This window comes from Miniopterus schreibersii (assembly GCF_964146895.1).
Source record: "Miniopterus schreibersii genome assembly, chromosome: 1".
Classification (NCBI taxonomy): domain Eukaryota; kingdom Metazoa; phylum Chordata; class Mammalia; order Chiroptera; family Miniopteridae; genus Miniopterus; species Miniopterus schreibersii.
Genome location: NC_138101.1, coordinates 928,872 through 946,882, shown reverse-complemented (window position 1 = coordinate 946,882; position 18,011 = coordinate 928,872). Strand labels below are relative to the sequence as shown.

General features: G+C 47.2%; 1 protein-coding gene across 1 annotated transcript in view; it reads left to right on the top strand.

The window, feature by feature from the left end:
• The window catches only part of POLN (DNA polymerase nu), a 74,866-nt gene that overhangs the window by 12,691 nt on the left and 44,164 nt on the right, over nucleotides 1-18,011 (top strand). The window contains exons 3-9 of the mRNA XM_081158255.1: nucleotides 634-1,128; nucleotides 4,175-4,371; nucleotides 9,729-9,841; nucleotides 12,854-13,011; nucleotides 15,420-15,488; nucleotides 16,532-16,592; nucleotides 17,512-17,576. Coding sequence (XP_081014381.1) covers nucleotides 634-1,128; nucleotides 4,175-4,371; nucleotides 9,729-9,841; nucleotides 12,854-13,011; nucleotides 15,420-15,488; nucleotides 16,532-16,592; nucleotides 17,512-17,576 — 1,158 coding nt within the window. The remainder of the gene's footprint in view (nucleotides 1-633; nucleotides 1,129-4,174; nucleotides 4,372-9,728; nucleotides 9,842-12,853; nucleotides 13,012-15,419; nucleotides 15,489-16,531; nucleotides 16,593-17,511; nucleotides 17,577-18,011) is intronic.

Genomic DNA, 18,011 nt, shown 5'->3' with positions numbered 1-18,011 from the left:
ACAGAAAGGATTGCTGCTGAGCCACATTTAAAAACAAAATTTTAGCTCGGCCGGGCATGGCTCAGTGGTTGAGCATCGACCTAGGATCCAGGCAATCGGGGTTCGATCCCCGGTCAGGGCACATGCCTGGGTTGCGGGCTCAATCAATGACTATCTCATCATTGATGTTTCTATCTTTCTCTCTCCCTCTCCTTTCCTCTCTCTGAAATCAATAAAGATATATTTTTTAAAAATTTTAGTAGATAAACATATCAAATAGTTGTGGCGATTTTATTTTCTCTGTAAATGGCCTTTACTTGGAAGCTGTAAATTATTAACCTTCAGTCTTCTGCACATCCCCAACCTTCTCCCGTCCATGGCATCTCTCGGTATGTGCGCGATTCCAGCACGGGTGTGGTTGCAGACTTTTTGAACTCCTCCTGGTCCTGCCCATGATTCACATGTAGACTCCTGCCTGGGTTGAAAAGTGACTGCTCTGGGAGACAGTATATAAGTTCACTAGAAAGCTGGATCTAGATGATGTGAAGCTGTGTTCCCATTTTACCTTAGATGAGTTTTCTCAGAAATTAGTTTGGTGTATAGAGCTGTCTTATGAATCCAAATGCTAATGAAATATTTTCCATTTTCCCATAGGATCTTAATTCTTTCACAAGCCAGACATCAAGAGCGTCCATCAAACTCTCTTCTCAGTCCTCCAGTATCAGACTCACAGGTCAGCTGTCTGCTGACCAAAGACAGAACGTCAGCTCACTGGCTCCTTCCAGTTGTCTAATGCCGCAGTGTAACCAAGAGGCTTCAGTTCTACAGAGAAAGGAACATGAAAGAAAACATTTCCTAAAACAATACATAAATAATGAAAATAAAGAAAGCCTGAATCTTAAAAGAAAAGGAATGACATGTAATAATTCACCTGAGAAAATAAGTAAACATTCAGCGCTGAGAGAAGCTGATGAGGTGGAAGCCTCCCCAAATTCTGGGGACTTGAGAGAGTTCAGGAACCATTTGTGGGATGTCAGGTATTTGAATGATTTGGAGAAGAGCCAGCTGATTGAAACCCTCAAGCAGGCAGGAGCCCTGGTGGTAACTCTGATGTATAAGGATGGTTCCACCCAGCTAAGAGCTGACCAGGTTAGTAAACTGTGGTCTTTGTTTGATTTGTTTTTATGGCGCCATAAAGGAAACCCAGTTTCTTAGTGTCCGATTTTGATGGGAGAGCTAGAAATAAGATTTTAAGCCTTCCCTTCTCCCCCAGTGTAAGATATTGATCATGCATTGTGGTTTATTATCTGTTTTTTAAGAAAGTGCCAAAATGTTTTCCAGAGTGTACGTTCCACCGGCAATACACAAGGGTTCTAAACTCACCATCTCCTTGCCGGTTCTTGTTGTCTGTCTTTTTTAAGCCATTGTGACGGGTGGGACGTTGTTTCATTGTGGTTGTAATTGCATTTCCCTGATAAGCGATGACATTGAGCATTTTCTCATGTGCTGAATGGCCATTTGTATATTTTCTTTGGTAAAATGTCCAAATATTTTGCTCATTTTTTTTAATTAAAAAAATTTTTTTTTAAAATATATCTTTATTGATTTCAGAGAGAGGAAAGAAGAGGGAGAGAGACAGACAGAAACATCAATGATCAGAGAGTCATTGGGGATTGAACCCGCAGCCCGGGCATGTGCCCTGACCGGGAATTGAACCTCCATCTCCTGGATCCTAGGTCGATGCTCAACCTCTGACCCATGCCCAGCCAGGCTTAAATTAAAAATTTTTAATGTTGACACTATTGCAGATGTCCCCCAATTTTCATCCCTTTGCCTGCCTCCACCACCCCGGGCTTTCACTCCATTGGCCTTTACCACACTGTTGTACATGTCCATGGGGTATGCGTATGTGTTCTTTAGCTAATTCCTTCACCTTTATGCAGTCATCCCAACCCTCCTCCCCTTTTGCACCCGCCAGTCTGTTCCATGTACCCATGCTTCTGGTTCCATTTTGTTCATCAGTTTCTTTTGTCCATTAGATTCCACCAAGAGCTATAGCTATTAACTGAGATCATATGGTGTATTTATCTTTCTCTGACTAGCTTATTTCACTTAGCATAATACTCTCCAGGTCCATCCATGTTGTCCCCAAAGGGTAAGAGAATCTTTTTCTTCAGCTGCATAGTATTCCCTGGTGTAAATGTCCCACGGCTTTTTCCCCCACTCATCTGCTGATGGACACTTGGGCTGTTTCCAGATCTTGACTGTTGTAAATTACACTGCTATGAACATAAAGGAGCATATATTCTTTCTGATTAGTGTTTCTGGATTTTTAGTATATATTCCCAAAAGTGGGATCACTGGGTCAAAAGGCAGATCCATTTTTAATTTTTTAAGGAAACTCTAAATTTGGATCTATAAGCCTTTGTATATTCAGATATGAGTCTGTTGTCAGGTACATGATTTTTAATTCTCCAAATTGGTGGCTTCCCCCCACAATTTCTTAATGGTATCTTTTGATGCACAGAAGATTTTTAATTTGATGAACTCCAGTTTATCAATTTTTTTATTTTATTGCTTGTGCTTTTGTTGCTATATATAAGAATGCTTTGCTATCCCAGGTCATGAAGATTTACTCCTGTTTTCTCCAAAGAGTTTACAGCTTTAGCTCTTACATTTAAATCTGGGATCCATGTTGAGTTAATTTTTGTGTATGGTGTGAGATAGGCACAAATCCATCCTTTTGCATGTGAATATCTAGTTTTCCCAACACTGTTGGTTGAAAAGACTCTTCCTTCCCCATTGAATCTTGACACTTTTATTGAAAAGCAGCTGACTCTAAATGTAAGGGTTTATTTATGGACATTCAGTTTTTTCTATCGATCTAATTGTATATCCTTTATCCTTATACCAGGACCACACTGTCTTGATTACTTTAGCTTTGTAGTAAATTTTGAATTCAGAAAGTACGAGTCTTCTAACTTTGTCCTTTTCTAGATTGTATAGGTTATTCTGGCTCCTTTTCATTTCCATATTATAATCTTTAGGATCAGTTTGTCAATTTCTGCAAACATCCAGGTGGTTATTTTGATACAAATTGTGTTGAATCTATAGATTAATTTTGGGAGTTTTGCCATCTTAACAGAATTGAGTTTTCTGATCCATGAATGGGGGTGTGCTTTCATCTAGTTGAAATTTCGATTTCTTTTAACAGTGTTCTGTAGTTTTCAGTGTAGTATACAAATCTTGCTTTACCTTTGATTTTTTTTAACGATATTTTTGCTGGCTAAAGAATTATAAGTTGATAGTTTTTTTCTCAGTAACTTAAAGATGTTACTCTGCTGTCTTCTAACTTGCTGTTTCCACAGGAAATCTTCTGTCCTCCTTATTTTTGTTTCTAAGTAGTGTGTTTGCTCTTCTGGCTTCTTTTAAGGTTTTCTCTTCATTACTGGTTCTAAGCAATTTGGTTATTATGTGACTTGATGTAATATTCTTCATGTTTCTCATACTTGGGGTTTATTGATCATCTTGGTTCTACAGATTAACTTGGGAGAATTGACATTCTTTTTTTGGTGCCCCAGGTGGGACACAAATGACATTCTTATTATTTTGAGTTTTGTAATCCTTGAGCGTGGTATGTCTCTCAGTTGCTTAGGTTTCCTCTGATTTCTTTCACCAGGACTTTGTAGCTTTCAGCATAACACCCTGTGCTATTTTGTTGATTTCTAAGTATTTCATTTTTATGGAATAGTTATTAAAAACTATTTTTTATGCAAGTTCACTTTTACATATTTATTGCAGTGTATAGGAATGCAGTTGGTTTTAGTGTTTTGATCTTATATCCTGCAGCCTTGCTAAGTTTTTCTGTAAATTCCTTTAGGTTTTCTATGCAGACATTTGTATCATCTGAAAATAGAGACAGTGTAATTCTTCCCTTCTGATTTATATGTCTTTCATTTCTTTTTTCCTGTTGTATTGCATTGGCTAAGACTTCTACTATGATGTTGAATAGGAAGGAGACCAGATTTGGAGAGTAAGATCATCCGTTTGGTGTTTGGCCTTGATTGTTATTAAAGAGCTGTTCATTTAAAAATTTAATTTTAGGCCCTTTCTGTCTTTTTAATGATAAAACATGACATCTTTCTTGAATAAACATTGTCTGTGTTTAATATTGAAACTTTCATTGTATTCACAGGCTCCAGTTTCCTCTGTTAAAGGAGTTGTGATGTTAGTACAGAGACACTCAGGAGAAGGCAGCAGTTCTCTGGGTGCCTCAGCCTCTGTCCAGGTTCTGGAGGAAGGCTTTGTGCCCCATGGTCGGTGCATCTACATAAAAACAGAGCACTCTGCTATCTGGAGCCAAGAGCAAGAGGCACACAATCAGTTTGCCAGGTAAGAACTTTTCACTCATTACCTTAAAATCTACTTACATGCCTGATTTATCCCAATTAAAGTTTCCCAAGCTTCAATTTTAATTATTTAAACTTTTAGACATTCCATATGGGTCCATGAAAGTAAAATGGATCTAAATGACAGAAACCTCTAAACACTGATCCTCCCTCCCCAAGAGAACGTCCATGGGAACCTGCTCCAGGATTTGAATCAACATCTCAATTAGAAGTTGGTGAGAAAAGCATCATCCCCAGGCCTGAAAACCCACTGTCACTGCCAATATCCCAGATGATTCTCCTCCTCACACTGGGTCACTCAGTGACAGCATTAGGAAATGAGGTCACCGCCTTCAGACAGTAAATTGTCCTCAATACCACCAAGATACTGCTCGTTTCAAAGCTCCATTCTGTGAAAATAGATAAGACAGGCCTCCCTTGGGCCTACCTTCTTGGGATCCTAGAATTTTAGCCCAGACAGGGTGCTTCTGTTCCCCCCTCGATCCTGAGAAATCCTTTTGGGGCTTGGAGCCTGTGCCCTCATCCCTGTTTCTTTGCTGGTGGTATCAGCCTGACTGGGGGTTCTACCTTGGGTGGGGACATCTACTTCCTGTGTGCCCAGCCCTCTGAGTTCAGGGTCAGTTAGCTGCCCTGAAGGAGCTCCATGAAGCTGCTGCCCTGAAGAGGAGTTTGAGGAGGCTCAGGGTAAGAAGGTGGGGTCTGGTCCCGGCCCTTCCTCTAACACAATCTCACTGGGCTCTGGATGAGTTTTAGGTCATTGCTGTGGGAGTACCAGCCTATTGATAGTGACACTCTCTGCCAGGAATGTCTGAGGCGCTCTCCCCAGCCTGTATTCCATGGAGGGAGCCTCCACAGACATTTCTCCACAAGGACCAACGCTGTGGCTGGACAGGCCCCTGTGGTTCTTACTGTGATCACAGGACACACTTCAGCAAATACTACCTGGGAACTTTGAGGAACAAAATTTATTATTCATAGGTCCTGGAAGATACATGGCATGCCCCAGGGCCACCCAGTGAGGCTGTGTGTGTGATGGGGAGAGAGGGAAAGCATGGGCCCAGGGCTCTGCCTTTACTACGGGCTGAGGTTGGGGTGCCTAGGATTTCGAGGGTGCGCTCTTTACTGGCTGATTTAAGGCCTCTAAGACTGGGGATTAGGGTGTGGGAAGGGAGAGGCGGGTCACTCAAGTGGTCAGTTACCTAGGTTACCCAGGGCTTTCTGCATGAGGGACCTTCATGGGTGGGGGTGGCCTAGCTCCTTATGTGGCTGATTTGCTAGTAGCTGTGTCACGTAGCTGGCCACACGTCTATTCAAGATAGGTATCTTTGGAAATGGACACCTTGACAATCTAAAGAAAATGTCAGGCACTTACACTATAGCAATTTCTAGTGAGAGTGGGACAGTGACAGATATCACACTCTGCTCCCAAGAAACCCATAACCTTCCCTTTATATAATTTTCTTTTGAAAGAGCCATCAGTCAGGTCCCTCCTATGGAAGACCTCTGTGAGAATGCAGTCACGTATTTGGATGGCCTGTTCTGAATCCTGGATTTACACATTCTACTGGACATTCTCCCCTTTGCACATGTAATAGTCACTTCAGCCTCGACCTGTGCAGAACTGAGCTCCTATCTTCCCTGAAGCCTGCCTGCTGCAGCCTCTACCATCCTAGTTAACGGCAGCATTAGCCCTCCGGGAGCTCAGGCAGGAGTCTTGGCATTATCTTCAATGTCTCTCTTGTACTACACAAGGGAATCCCATTGGCTCCGCATTCAGAATATAGGTAGACTTTGACCCCTCTCACCCCTCTGCTGCCATTTGGTGCAGGCCTTTACCTCCTGACTGAGTCCCTGCAAGAGCTTCCGGGCTGGTCTCCCGCCTCCACCTGCCCCTTCAGGCTGTTTTTAGCACAGCACCCGGAGAGGTCCTGTTCAAACGTAAATCAGGTCAGGTCTCTGCCCCGCTCTGAACCCTCTGACAGCTTCTGCTTCGTCTGAAGGAAAGCCAGAGCTCCCACAAGAGCCCTGCAGGTCTGCCTGCCAGCCCCTCCACTGTCTTGGACCTCATCTGCTATCCCTGCACCCCGGCTCCCTTGCTGTTCCCGAGTGCAGGAGCCGCCGCCCATGGCCTCGATCCGCTGCCCCTCTCCTGCAGTGTCCTCCCAGATAGCTGCACGATCAGCCACCTCTTTCCTTTATGCTTTTTTAAACACAAAAAGCAAATTATGAAAACGCAAAAGCAGGAAGAGTAGTGTAATGTGCCCATATCCTGTTCACCCAGACCAGTTATCCAAACAGAAGGAGAGGGACAGGGGGCTGGGATTAAGGAAAATTCCAGACATGTCATTTTACATCACACGTCTCAGGATGGAGCTCTAAACACGTGGGCTTTTTGTCACCTAGCCACAATGCCATTCTCAGACTTTAATACCCAGTCCAAACTTAAAGTCACCTGATTGTTTCAGAAATGTCCTTCTACACTTGATTTATTGGGCTCAGGACCAACAAGGTTCACACGTGACATTCAGAGGTCATACTTCTTCGGTCTCTTCCAGCGAGTGCACCCTCTGACCCCTCACCCCGTGGTGCACAAGGTCCCACACCGTGGGGTTTTTTACTTGTCCTCCTTTCTCTCCAATTCTCTGTGAACTGGAGCTTAGTTCCAGAGGCTGATGGTTTAGGTCCAGCTTTTTCACAAGAACAGTTGCCTTTGTGGTGGTGTGTGCTTCCCATTGCATGTGTGATGAAGATGGGTGGTGAGATTTAGTAAATAAAAGTGCGGAATGCTAAATTTGAATTTCAGATAAGCAGTTCCTTTTACTATTATTATGTCTCAGATATTGCTTGGGACATTCCTACACTGAAGGAATACATCTCCGATAATGTTTGCGCTTTTTCGGATGTAAGTTATTTCCTGTTTTTCTGAGTTTCAAGTTTAACTGGGTGTCCTGTGCTCTTCCTGGCCACCGTTTGGGATGCGGTTGCCTTGTCTCAATATCTGTGAAGCTGACAGTTGTGGGTCAGGTGGTGTCAATGCGACCCCTCCATCATGACCTTCCCACCAGACTGTCCCTTCATGGTTTGTTGATGAGGGTCATCGGAATCTCTCTCTAATTCTGGCTTGAGGAGGGTAAGTTCCTAACTATCATTTCTCCACATTGCGTTTGTTCCTGTTTGGATATGGGGCTCTGACACTTACGAGCACATTTACTGGTTAAATTCTTTTGTAGAGAATTTTCCCTCATCAACTAGGCTTTTGGTTCACTCTATCCTTCAAGCCTTTACTCAAGTGTTACCTGTTCCAGGGTCCTCCCTGGCCACCCAGCAGCCCACACGTTCCCTCTCTCCTTTCCCTACTTTGTAGCTCTCCGAGATGCCACCAGTATCATTCTGTGTGTCTTGTCTGTTTGTTTTCATTTACTGTTTGTCTATCCTGAAAGCTCTCTGAAGGCAGGGATTCTTATGTTTTGTTTATTTTTGTGTCTCCACAGTCAAGAACTATGCCACAGAACATTGCTTGATAAATATTTAATCAATACTGTTAGTGAATGAGCATTGAGGCTTAATTTTTATAAGTTCCAGGACAGTTATGTTAGGACATTGCCTTAAGTACCACACAGCTGGAAGTAATGATCCCAGCTCTCCGATAGCATCTTTGAGATTCAAAATGAATTTAAATAAATAATGTTTGCACAAAACATATTTAATAACAGTTATTAAACATCTGTGCATGGTCTTGGCACATACATGCCCTCTCTTCATCTTAACACTAACTGTGTGTTAGGCCTTATTGTTTCCATTCTACAGATAAGGAAACTGAGACTGAGAGGTAGCCATGGATCAGTCTTGAGATGTCTACTCAAGGCTCCATTTCTGCACGCAGGTCTGGCCTCTTCATAGTCTAGCTGCCTTTTTGTTTTGCAGAGGTGACATGACCGACTTATATAACTGACTTATGAAACACACTGTGCTTTAGCCACTTTGTCTTATAAGATATTCTTTTAGTTGTCTCGAGATAGAAATCCTTGAGCCTGCATCTCTTGTCAGTGGAGCTGGTGTAGTTAGTGGATGACCTTCTGAGGGCTTCCAAGTTTCCAGTGTGTGGGAGCATCAGAGTGAAAGGAAGCTCAGTGCCCAGCTCTGCTTACGAGGGCGTAAGCTCTCCCCCTCTCCCCTCTTCTCTCTCCTTTTCCCCTCTCTCCTCCTTCCTCCCGGGCACCCCTCCCAGGTCCCATGGAGCCAGACCTGAGCTGTGCTGTTGGCACTTTGCCCTCCCTTTCGTCCTGGCCCCTCTTCAAGAGAAACCAAGGTGAAATGCACAGGAAATGCAAAAAACCTAAGAATGTCTGTCTGTGAGGCAGCCAAGCAAAATGTAACTATACGTTGGCTCAGTGTGCAGAGCTTTTAAACTCCTGGTTTCTTTCTTCCTCAGCCTGTCCAAAGACCTTCCCTAAGTATTAACACGCAGTCACTGGGAAGAAAGGCTTATAGCGTGGGCCTGGGCACAGCAAGACTGGGTCTCAGACCTCAGCTTTGTCACTTGCCGGTTGTTTACCCACTCTGGACCTCAGTTTCGTTATCTGCAAAGTGGGTCTCGTGCGTGCCTGAGGGACTGTGACAAGGTTTCAGTGAAGCAGTCCTTGTCCTTGTGAAGTGTGTAGTGTGCCATCTGCGTGTGGAGAGTGTTCAATAAACAAGAACTGTTAGCAGCCGCCCATTCAGGAGCTCATGATGCAGTGGGGAGACTGAAGCTTCAAGGTGAACTGCAGCACAGCAGGCGTCGTCCCCGCTGTAGCAGATGTGTGGGCAGGAGTGGAGAAGGAACACAGGACGGGGCCGCTTCCTGCCTGGGGAATCTGTCCATACCCTCCTGAGAACAGCCCTTGAGCAGTTTGTGGAAATTGTGGCAGGAGGATTTTAGGCAGAAATGGTGTGTTCAGTGGCTCTGGAGCGTGAGAGGGTGCAGCAGAGTCCGGTGATGGAGGAAAGAGAGCTCAGTGTGAGCCCAGGCGAGGGTGTGTGGAGGGTGTGCTGGGTGGCTGTAAGGACTCCAGCCTGTGTGTGCTCTGCTCGGGAAGTTGGGTCTTTGTCTGTAGGTAGTGGGGCTTTGCCTGAACTGCTGTGTGACCTTGGGTTCATCACGGAGCCTCTGTGTCTCAGCTTTATCATCCATAAAACACAGATAATTAGTAATACCTGCCTCACAGGACGTCTGCAACTGGTTCTGTGTAGTGGTAGCTGTTGGTGGAGTGGCACTAATGTTTTCCCTAACATTCTGACTAACATGGTCAAAAGGTCATGATTAGTGTCTAAATCAGTGAATTTCTTTTTGTCTTCTAGGAACATGCTGTTTCAAATATTGAAGTGTAACTGTCCTGTTATTTGTTTCAATGCTAAGGATTTTGTGAGGACAGTGCTGCAGTTTGTTGGTGGTGATGGCAGTTGGAAGCATGGTAAGTTATCGCTGATGGGGTGGAAGTATGAGTGGCCCAGGGCTTGGGACTGGTGCCTGGAGCGGGAACCATCTTGTGGGGCTGGGCCCTGAATCTGCGGGGTCTGCACCAACTCCAGTGGTGTCAGAACTGAAGTGAATTGTTGGACCTGGCTGGTGCCCACAGAGAACTGGGGAAGTGTGGCATGGAACCCACACAGCCGATGTCAGAGGTGGTGCTGGGAAAGAGCAGAACACCGTCTCCCACTTTCAACAGTTAACCCTGTTTCCAGCCTTCTCTCCTCTAACAGCCCACATTTCCAAAGCCCCACACCAGGTCATTTATAGCAAATCCCAGGCATCCTATGAATGAATCTGTGAGTATTTCAATTATATGACTAAAATACGAGGATTTCATTTCTAAGATGATACTGTCATCATTATCATCCCCCAAATTACCAGTCTTTTGATATTGTTAGATATCCAGTCAGTATTTGCACATCCCTTGCGTGTTTTTGCCTGTCTTTGTTTTCTGCAGTTTGTTTGAATTGAGAGCCGTACCTGGGATAGGTGCGATGCGTTTCTTAAACCTCCTCTAACTTGCATGCTCTTTCCCTCTGTGTTACGTGTCCTTGCAGTTACTTTGCTGTCGTTGATGGAACAAGCTTGCGTGTCCCGTGGGGTTTCCCACAGTCTGGGCTTTGCGATTACATCCCCTCCTTGCCAAATGGCATGCTCTCCTCTCTCCTCCCTTTCTTGTAAATTGGCAGCTAGATCCATAGGCTGGATCAGATTCATGCTGGATTTCGGGAGAGCGAGGCTGCTTCGTGGCCCTCACCTTGGCCCTGACCCTGACCCTGACCCTAACCTAACCCTAAGTGGTGGTGTGTCCTCTCTTGGGAGCTGCATCATGTTGGTGGTTTATCTTTTTTGTGATGTTTGAACTCGTATTTCATATGTTTACTCTTTTTGTCTGTCTTTGATATTTAGCACTTTGTGTAGAATCTATTGTCAATCTCCTCGCTTCTTTTTTACTTAAAAAATTCCTCTTTTCCATTTTTTTTTACTTAAGGCATTATCTATTACATTTATCTGCTTTTGTATACATATTGCTAGTTTCTGGTTCTGAAATATTTGTATTTCTAAAATTTTTCTTGGTTTTATTTCCCTTTCCTGAATTCTTTCATTTCTTTGTTCAATATTTCTTTTTCTAGGTCACCTAATTTCTAAGTATTTCTAATTCTGACTCACTTATTTTTCATAGATTTTATTATTTTCTTAATTTTTCTTAGCTCGTTTAAAATCTGTGTTCTTGGCATTTCTTTTTCAACTCCTGGCATTTCCTCCCTAGTGTGGAGTTCGTCCTGGCAGGCTTCAATTCATTAGTTACAAGAGTCTATAGGGACCAGCCCCAGACTCTAACAGCACTGCCAAACTTTCCCCAAGGAGTTTCAGAAATATATGTTGATAAGAACCCTTTTTCTTGGAGCATCAGAGCTTTGAAAAGACAAATAGAATGAAAAAGCTCTATGGGGTCACTCAGCGTCACCAGACAATGTGAGGTAAAGTCATGCGTAGCTGGCTTGGGAGGCAGGCAGGCAACACAACTGCCGACTTTCGACTTTCTGTTGTCCAGAGTTCAGATCTGCCAACATGTAAGAGACTCCCCAGGCAGCCAACAAAAAGTCAGGATACTGGCTGCTTTGGTAAATATAAATCTCTCAGACCAGCATAATGTGTCAATGCCAGGAGATGTGATATTTAGTGCGATGTGATCTAAAACTATGGTTTGTTTAAAGGCAAACTCCTTGTTTTTGTAGAGCACAATTCAAAATGTTGAAGGAACTTGAAAGGCAGTCACGTAGGGTTCAGATTTATTTCTTAATATATCAGCTCCCCAGCCTTGTATAACTACCCCTTTGTATCTAAAATACTCTGCTACTGCCCTGGCCGGTTTGGCTCAGTGGTTAGAGCATCAGCCCACAGACTGAAGGGTCCTGGATTTGATTTCGGCCAAGGGCACGTACCTCAGTTACAGGCTCTGCCCCAGTCAGGGTGTGAGCAGGAGGCAACACGTCTGTCACGCTGATGTCCCGTCCCGTCCCGTGTCCCCCCCCCCCCCGCTTCCCCCCTCCACTCTTTCTGAGAAAGCAATGGAAAAATCCTCGGGTAAAGATTTTTTAAAAATTAAATACTCCGGTACTAAAATGTACCTATTGAGCAAGTATCATTATTCTTAAAAAAGCACCTTCATGTCTCACACATACACACAGCACTCTTTTTGCCCTGTTTTCAGGTGAGAAAGCTAACACTTGGGGGGACATGACCTCCAGGCTTGCAGGCTGGTCTCGCTGCTCTTGTCACACATCTAGCTGTCTCACAGGTTGTCCTCGTGGCAGGGCCCAACGTGTCTAGTGCCTTGCCTTTGCACACCCTGTCCGCCCTCCCCAGAGCTCGATGCTGTGAGCTTAGGCCATTCCTTACCACTCTGCCTTCTGCCCATGATGCCTAGGTTCCTGAACACCCTGATGCAATGCGGGGTCAGGGGTGGCCTGGGAAGGCAGCCCAGTGAAGGCTGAAGAGGGGAGGACTTGGAAAGAGTGATCATGTTGACAAACGCCATTGAGAAACAGGGAAAGGGGGAGCAGGAGAGGTGCCTGGGGCAGTGAGAGGCTTGGGATCGGGAGAGAAAGGGAAAGAGGGAGGCAGGAAGTGTGGCTGAGGACTCTGACTTTGGTCTGTTTTAACATTTTGAGAGATCCAGAATCCAACTTTGGAATTTCAACTCCTTTGGGGTATTTGGGATCAGTTCCCACGGAGATTGGCCTTGGGGGCCTGGGTTTGTGGAGGCCACTTATCAGAGGTTCAAAATTCCTTGCTTAGTATTGACAGAGCATCTCTTGGTGCTCAGCTCTGTAGCCGGAGGGGATGGTAATGCTGTGATCATTGATTTGAACTTTGAGATCCTTGTAAGAGCAGAGGAAGTGCAATTCCCCGTCATCTTACAGTGGTTACAGGAGCTCTTTCTCTGCAGCTGCTGGTTTTGTGGGGCTGGACCCCAGAATTGCTGCGTGGCTCATAGATCCTAGCGACGCTGCCCCCTCTTTTGAGGATTTAGTGGCGAAATACTTTGGAAACTCCATCACGGTTAAAGTGAGCAGCACATACGGAAATTCCTCAAGAGCCACTGTGGTGAGTTGTTTTAAGATAAGACTTTACCAACCTTAGTACCACCCTAATTTTTCTCTAGATACTCTTTCTATTTCAGAGACTGTATGACAGTAAAAAGAATGTTGCCAGTATTCATTTCTACTTACTCTGCAAAAATGCTTTTGCCCTTACGTTTCTGGTAGACGTGAGTGAGGGCAGGTGATTTCTGCTCCTTCGTGAGGCTGCCTGGGGAATCCCATTCACTCCCACTCTTCCAAATGGACCTCTCGGGCATCAGAGTCGCCTGCTCCGTGAGCAGAGCTGCTTGTTTATAAATTCTGTGTGCCAATGATGCGGCAGCTACAGCAGAGGACCTGGGACAGCCACAGCAGAGGGCCTGGGACAGCCACTGTTAGTCCACAGCCGCCTTCTGGAGATGCACCCGATTGTGAGGAACCACCGTCTGGACAAGCAAGGGTTCTCGCAGCTCCGGAACCCTGCCTGGGGCCCAGCGAGAGGGAGACAGACATGGCCCCACAGCAGGCGTCCCAGTGGGAGCAGCAGGGGCCACAATGGGGCCACTTGTTTTAGGCCTCCTTGATGGAAGTTAACAGCTGCAGGACAAAACACGACTAGAAGAACACGCTGAGGGCAGAGGGCCACCTGGGAAGCAGAGCAGGTGGCGATGTGAGCCTGCCATGCCTGTCACCCCAAGCTGGGGGTGTTCGCTTCCTGCCCTTCATTTCACAGACTGTCTGCGTCTCAGAGGGGCTTGGGGTTGAAATAGAGAAGGTCGCTGTCCCTTAATTTGAAAGATTTGTCAGAGGGATATGGGGTGGTGCACAGACTCTGAGGAAGAGCAGAACCAGGCCTTGGGGAGCCAGGAGCCAGGTCACTCTGAGGACCCAGGGAGCAGGAGCCACAGGCCCAGGTCAGCAATGAACCAGGACCTATCAATCATGTGTCCCTTTTGTCACTGTGTCACATGTTTGCCCCTTGGAGGGGAGGAAGGAGGGGCATGAGGTTAGCAGTACTCCCCAGATTCCCCAAGCACAAGCTGAGATCTTAGCACTGAGAGGAGTTGTCCACCTTGGTCTCATCAGTCCCAGTGCACAGGCGAGAAACCGGAGTTAGAGAAAGGTGAACACACACGCCTTGCCCAGGGTCAAGCTGAGGCCATGGCTCAAAGTTTGGATCTCTGACTCTAAAATCTAGCTTCTTTCTAGAATAACATATGAGTTAGGGGTGGGAGTGGCTGCAGGGAACAAAGCACCCCCTCAGAGGGCCTGCCTTCTCCCTGACCAGTGCTGTGGGGCTGGTCCTCTCAGCCGCCTTCAGGCCCGTGCCCTCGGTTCCCACTGGGAGCTACCCCCAAGGCCTCATCCACACCAGCCTCGCAGGAGCTTCCTGTGTCTCTTACTGTCCAGCCACGTGGCCACTGTGGAGGCCTGCACTGCAGGCGGGTGGGGATGAAGGGGCCACTGTGTGCTGCTCTGAGGGGCTGTGGGGAGTTCAGGAAGGGGAAGGGGACTCTGGGGAGGGGGCAGCATGGAAGCAGTCCAGAATCAGGAGGTAGTGACTTCTGTGGGGGAGCAGCAAGACCACGGCGTGAGGAAGAGGAGGAGGTGCGGGGCTGGGCCACCAAGGAGCTTGACCTTGCCCTGGAAGCTTCAGGCTGGAGAACTGTTCGGAGTGGGAGCGCCTGGTCGGCGGTTGTGTGGAAAGCTCATGCAGACAGCAGAGTGGCCACCATGGGTGCGCTCATAGTTCCTCTTCCCGGGTCATCCACGGGGAGTGGAGCCCAGGCTGGCGAGAAAACATGCTGGTGTGTGTGCAGCCAGCCCTGCCTCCTGTGTGGGACTGGTCTCTACCATGGGGCCTTGAGCAGAGAACCGAGCCTGACTGCCTAGGGTCTGGGTGGTGGCAGGGAGTGAGAGTTAGACTGAGGGGCAGGCGGCTGTGGCTCATCCCACCAGCCTGTCAGTTGAACACAGACCCTGGTTGTCCCCTCCCAGGCCCCTGTGTGTGGTCCAGGGTGGGAATGGATGGTGAGTAGAGGGTGGTGGCCTGGCCATGGCCTGGTTCCTCTGCCCACTCGTGGGTGGAGGCTGTGGGAGCCCAGAGGCCAGGTCCATGTCCTTCTGTCTCTGCCACCATGTAATAATTTTTGCACATTGGGCACTTGGCTTCTCTGTGGCCCGTTGCTTATAGACTGAGGGAGACACTGGGTTGAGGAGAAAGTGTCAGGCAACAGGTGGCTTGCATGTGCCCACTAAGAAGTACATTCCTTAGCACGGAATCCCTCTACCTGACATGACTGCGACGCCACAGATGTGTGGTATCTGCCAGGGGAAGACACGTGTGACCGAGCTAGTACACAGTCCTCCCTAGAGTGTGACGATCGTTGGGGCCAAGCTTGACTAATTTTTAATTCTTTTGATCTTTTAAAGAATCAGAACGTGTGTGCAAACCTGAAGATACTCTACCAGCTTACGATGTACCTTTGCTCTCAGCTGAAGGCAAGCATTTTATAGCTCCTGGTGAGCGGGCACTCGCACTCTCGGCTCATCCAGCCGTCTGTCACTTGCATCCATACTCACAGGGAGCGAGGCGTGCGGTGTCTCGAATGTGCAGGAAACGAAACATTGGGTTCTGAGGCCAAGTTAACCTCCACCGCTCATAAAACAGTAGTCCAGGTGATAAGACCTGAAGTTTTAATAAGTTTCCCATAGGTTGACGATACCTGTAACATTTGCTGGACTTTGCTGATACTGCAGCAAACATGAAAGCTGAGGGTGACTTCAGCCAGTGGTGAAGTGGACACAGCTCCTCTCAGTCTCATGGGGAAGCTGGGGGCGGTTGGTCAAGAAGAGCTGAGCTGAATGAAGGGATTGTGTGCAAGGCGAGGGCAGGGCTGAGGGGCCCGGATGGAGAGGCCTCCAGGGATAGGCGCTGACTCGGAGCTTCTCCCCACTGGGCTTGAAGGGCCTGGTGCCAGGGCCTGGGAGAGCGGTGTCCCTGCAGGGGCTGCTGGTCAGGAGAGGAGCCCCACTTCTCTCCCCCCTGGCGCCCAGGAGCAGAGGAGCCCAGCGATGCTACCTGGAGGGTGTCCGCAGGGCAGAGAAGGGGTCTGAGGGGCAGGTCGAGAACAGGAGGGCGTGGGAGAACATACAAGGCCAGGCGAGGATAGAAGAGATGGAGGCTCAGAAAGAGCGGGATCCTGCTGCAGGTGGGCGTGGCCCAGTATGGTTTCCCTTCTCCCACTAATCCAAGAAGTCAGTGCAAAATCAGTGAAAATTCAAGTCAGATTTTTGGGAATTCAGTTAGCCTATTCTGAAATTAAAGTAAACCACTAAAAGTCCACAGATACATAAATCACACGTAAAAGCGAGAAAGATTGAAGAACATTGGGTGGGGCAGGAGAGGAGTGGCTGTTAGGTGGGCAGCCAGCCCGTCCTCGAGGCAGTGCCTGAGTTCCGGCTCCGCGAAGTCAGGAGGATGTTAGCAAAGTGTGGGTGGAAATATCACTTAAAAGTAACTGAGATTTCTCCCTATGAAGCAGGTTCATGGTTTGTGGCAGCTATTTTGTACTTTGGAGCTTCCTCTGATACCAATTTTGGCAGGTGAGCTACCACAGAGACGACATGCAGTCACCTTTCTAGAGGATTCTCTGTGTTGCTTGGTAACCCCTGTTTCTCGTAACTTACTTAGGGACAGGTGGAGTATCACCTGGGTACCCAAGAGGTAGCCCTTTATTTTCCCTTTTCCTAACAAGGGGGCTGGACCACATCGCCTCTTGCTGTAGAGGGGCCAGAAGGTTCTGGCATTTTGGTCACATGGGATCTGTCTGGATCTGGGTGCCCTGGCCCAGGGACCTCCGCCCCCCTGACTCCCTGGCTCCCTAGAGCAGCAGTGTGGGGGCAGGCCTGTCTGAATGTTGTACTTGTTAGCAGTTTGGGGTCCTGGTGTGCTGTCCTTTAACCCTTCATGAAACCCCCCCAGAGGAACTGCTGCAGGGCTCTCCTCTGCTGGCCTCTCAGCTCCCACTCTGCCCAGGTCCTGCTGGGTGCAGGACAGCAGATCCTGGCTCAGCTCCCTCAACTAGCAGGGGCAGCTTTCCATCCAGAGTGTAGCTGGCCATTGCATGTCCCCACACCCACTGCCACTACTGCCGGCCCTAAGGGACACCTTGCCAGGTGTGCTTGCAGCAGGTGCTGTCACTATTACCCTCTTCAGGGATGCGGCTCACTCCCTGCCCTGCCGTCTTTCACAGAAGCGAGCCATTGATGCAGATTTTATCTGCTTTGGTGTGTTTTTTATTATTCCACATTTTACAGATGTCTCCCTTTTTTCCCCATTGACCCTTCTATCCCACACACACTACCCTCCCCATGCCTTCGCCACTACTGTCTGTGTCCATGGGTTGTGCATACATGCATATAAATTATTTGGTTAATCTCCCCCCCTCCACCCCCACCTTCCCTCTGAGATCATCAGTCTGATCCATGCTTCCATGTCACTGCTTTGGTTTTTGGTGCACAGTGATGGAAAGCCACAGTGTTCAGGTGAACAAGGAAGACTTGGAGAGGACCTCAGCACTTCTTGGGGTGCGTTATCATTGAGACCTTCGTATTGGGACCGCTCTTTTTCGTGACAGGTCGCTCCCCATGGCCTTTCCAGAGCCACTTCCCTTTCTTCCAGACCCATGCTGCCCCGCTTCTCCCCGCTCTGACCCTGGTGCGGGTACCATATAGTTGGCCCTCACTCTCTTCCTTGGGGTGCTTAGGATGTTTTTGATGTCTTTAGTGTGATGCTAGATCCCCTTTCTAGTTATAATAGTACCAGAGAATTAATTCATCCTTTCCCTCTCTCATTTTGGTGAATTTTTTACTGTTTTTGCTTCTTTCAGTTTGTTTCCTAAGGTTTGAGGGAAAGTGATACTATGAGCCTGAGTATTCCAGCAGGAGTCAAAATATGTGGGGGTTTTTAATCTTCACCTGAGGATATTTTTTCCATTAGTTTTCAGAGAGAGTGGAAGGGAT